The following is a 2,179-nucleotide window of genomic DNA, read 5'->3' as shown; positions in this document are numbered from 1 at the left end:
ATTTTAATTAATTTCAGCCCTTTTTCTTTGACATCTAACTTAAGACTTTAAACCATAGAAACAGTATGATAGAAAACAAATGTAGAGCTGAGAATAATAATTTTACATTTTTTCTATTAGTTTTAAGTATTTAAAGAAACAATTATTGAAATAAAACATTTTGCAAGTATTTACACTTTACAAGTGTCTTTTTATTTGACCCTTTATGACTAAAACATTGTTTGGTGAGCAGATGGACCCCTCAATAGTTCAGCGTCAATGCAAATGTAAGCCTGCTACCTAATTTACCTGAATTTATTTTTGGTCAGAAGTTCACTCGCTGTTCTGCAGACGTGACTTTAAACGCGTCCATGTTGAATGGGTCTGACTTAGCAAACAATCGAACCGTTCTATACAAGAAAATGTTATTCCAGATAGATTTTGTGGATACTCGGAAACGACATCCAGCTCATCAACGACACCAAAGGAGTTAGAACGAGCAGAAGAGTGCTGCGGTTCTGTGTTTTGGCCACAGGTGGAAGTTTCATTTGAAAACTCTTTAATCAACATTGTTTTTAATCAACCTCTTTAAGTTTGATTAAAGCCAGCATTGTGGTTCTTCCACAGTCTAAATTCATACAGATGTCATTGAACATTCTGACGGGGACAGTTTTTGTAATGTGGGGAAGACAGTCTGACTGGCAGAAGCAGCAGGTTGTTTGGAAGGTGTTTAGCTACTGAAAAAGGGAGGTTTGAGATAGGCTTTTAGCTCTGCAGTCTTTTTCTTTGTCATTAGTGGTTTGATAATTTCCATTTTTTGGGCTTCTTGGAAAGGAACTGACAGAGGAAGGTGTTTTTTATTATTAGAGTAAATCCAGATGTTATGACAAGCAGTGCTTTCTTAAGAAGGGCTGTGATTAAAACATTGTGGAGAAGGAGAATGAGCAGGAGAATGAGCTTAGCTGATGTATAATTTCTTCTGAGATATTTTTATTTTATTTCGTAAAATGGCAAAAATCTAGTCAAGCTAAATTCACTTGGAGATAAATTTTGAACCGGACTTGATATTGAAGGATACATTTCTCCAGCTCTAATATTTTGTTTTTTTAGTCAGGGGAGTAATTGCAGCCCCTGGTAGAGTGGAGCAGATGCTGCAGTCACAGTTTGGGACTTCACCTGAATTCAAAGTGCAGTTAGATCAAAGCTGCCTGTAAAGAAAAAAAAATAGTAGGCCCTGCTAATGTTTTGCACTTAATATTTGTTGTATCTATTTCATTAACAATACAGGTTTTATTCTGTGAATTTCAGAGTAATTTACTGTAGTAGTTTGTCTTTGTATATTCAGAATGAGTAAAGTTGCTCTTTTTAATCAAGGTTTATTATTTCATCAATTATACTTTGGTTTCCTTTCTAAAACTAATAACTTATTTCTTTACAGATATCCTTACTGCTCTGGAAGACACTTAAATCAGTAAAGGCTTAAAACTACAAACTGGATTTCTGGATTCCTCCTTCCAAGAGATGGCACGCTGATCTGCAACCCACTGAAGCAGAGCTTTGATCAACACTCCGTCTTTTCACTCCTTTTTTATTTCTTCTCTGACCACCCGTCCAACCGCCGTCACCATGTCTTCAAATACCACTGAATGCTACTATAATCAAAATGTCAGTTTTTTTTATGAACAGACCGGAAAGAACATAAGTGTCAATTGGCGGAAACGTGATTATGCAGTGGTCACTTTGGGCTTGACTGTTTGCTTCATAGTTATTTTTTCAAACCTTTTGGTAATAGCAGCCATTTTTAAAAACCGACGTTTTCACTTCCCCATCTACTACCTGCTGGGTAATCTGGCCCTCTCAGACCTCTTCTCAGGTAATACATTTTTAAATACTGTCATATGAATTAACTGAGTTTGTTAACCTTGTAAAATGTTCCTTTTACCTCAAAGGATGCTAATTGAATTTAAGCAAATGTCTGCATTACCTAAAAGCACTGCATCCTTTATTTGTTTATTTATCCACCTTATCTTATTTGTTTATAATCACATTATTTTAGGTTATTGAGAATAAAGGTTGTTCTATAGCTTGGGTAGAAAGAGCATGATCTTTAGTTTTGGCCTTTGTGTCTTCTCAACAACTGAAGAAGTTTCTTAAATTTAACATTAGTTATTGGTTTACTGTTTTGGATTATGTTTAGGAA

The 2,179-nt window shown here is 35.2% G+C and overlaps 1 protein-coding gene across 2 annotated transcripts in view; it reads left to right on the top strand.

The window, feature by feature from the left end:
• LOC107090067 (lysophosphatidic acid receptor 2-like) overlaps nucleotides 1-2,179 on the top strand; it is a 43,250-nt gene that overhangs the window by 23,231 nt on the left and 17,840 nt on the right. For both annotated transcript variants that reach the window (XM_015383229.1, XM_015383228.1), the window contains one exon: nucleotides 1,418-1,852. In XM_015383229.1, the coding sequence (XP_015238715.1) occupies nucleotides 1,606-1,852 (247 nt within the window). In that variant the 5' untranslated portion in view covers nucleotides 1,418-1,605. The remainder of the gene's footprint in view (nucleotides 1-1,417; nucleotides 1,853-2,179) is intronic.

This window comes from Cyprinodon variegatus, unplaced genomic scaffold (genome assembly GCF_000732505.1).
Source record: "Cyprinodon variegatus isolate N-32 unplaced genomic scaffold, C_variegatus-1.0 Scaffold278, whole genome shotgun sequence".
In the NCBI taxonomy this organism is placed as follows: Eukaryota; Metazoa; Chordata; class Actinopteri; order Cyprinodontiformes; family Cyprinodontidae; genus Cyprinodon; species Cyprinodon variegatus.
Note: the sequence above shows the minus strand (reverse complement) of the source record. Positions and strands in the feature narration are given on the sequence as shown.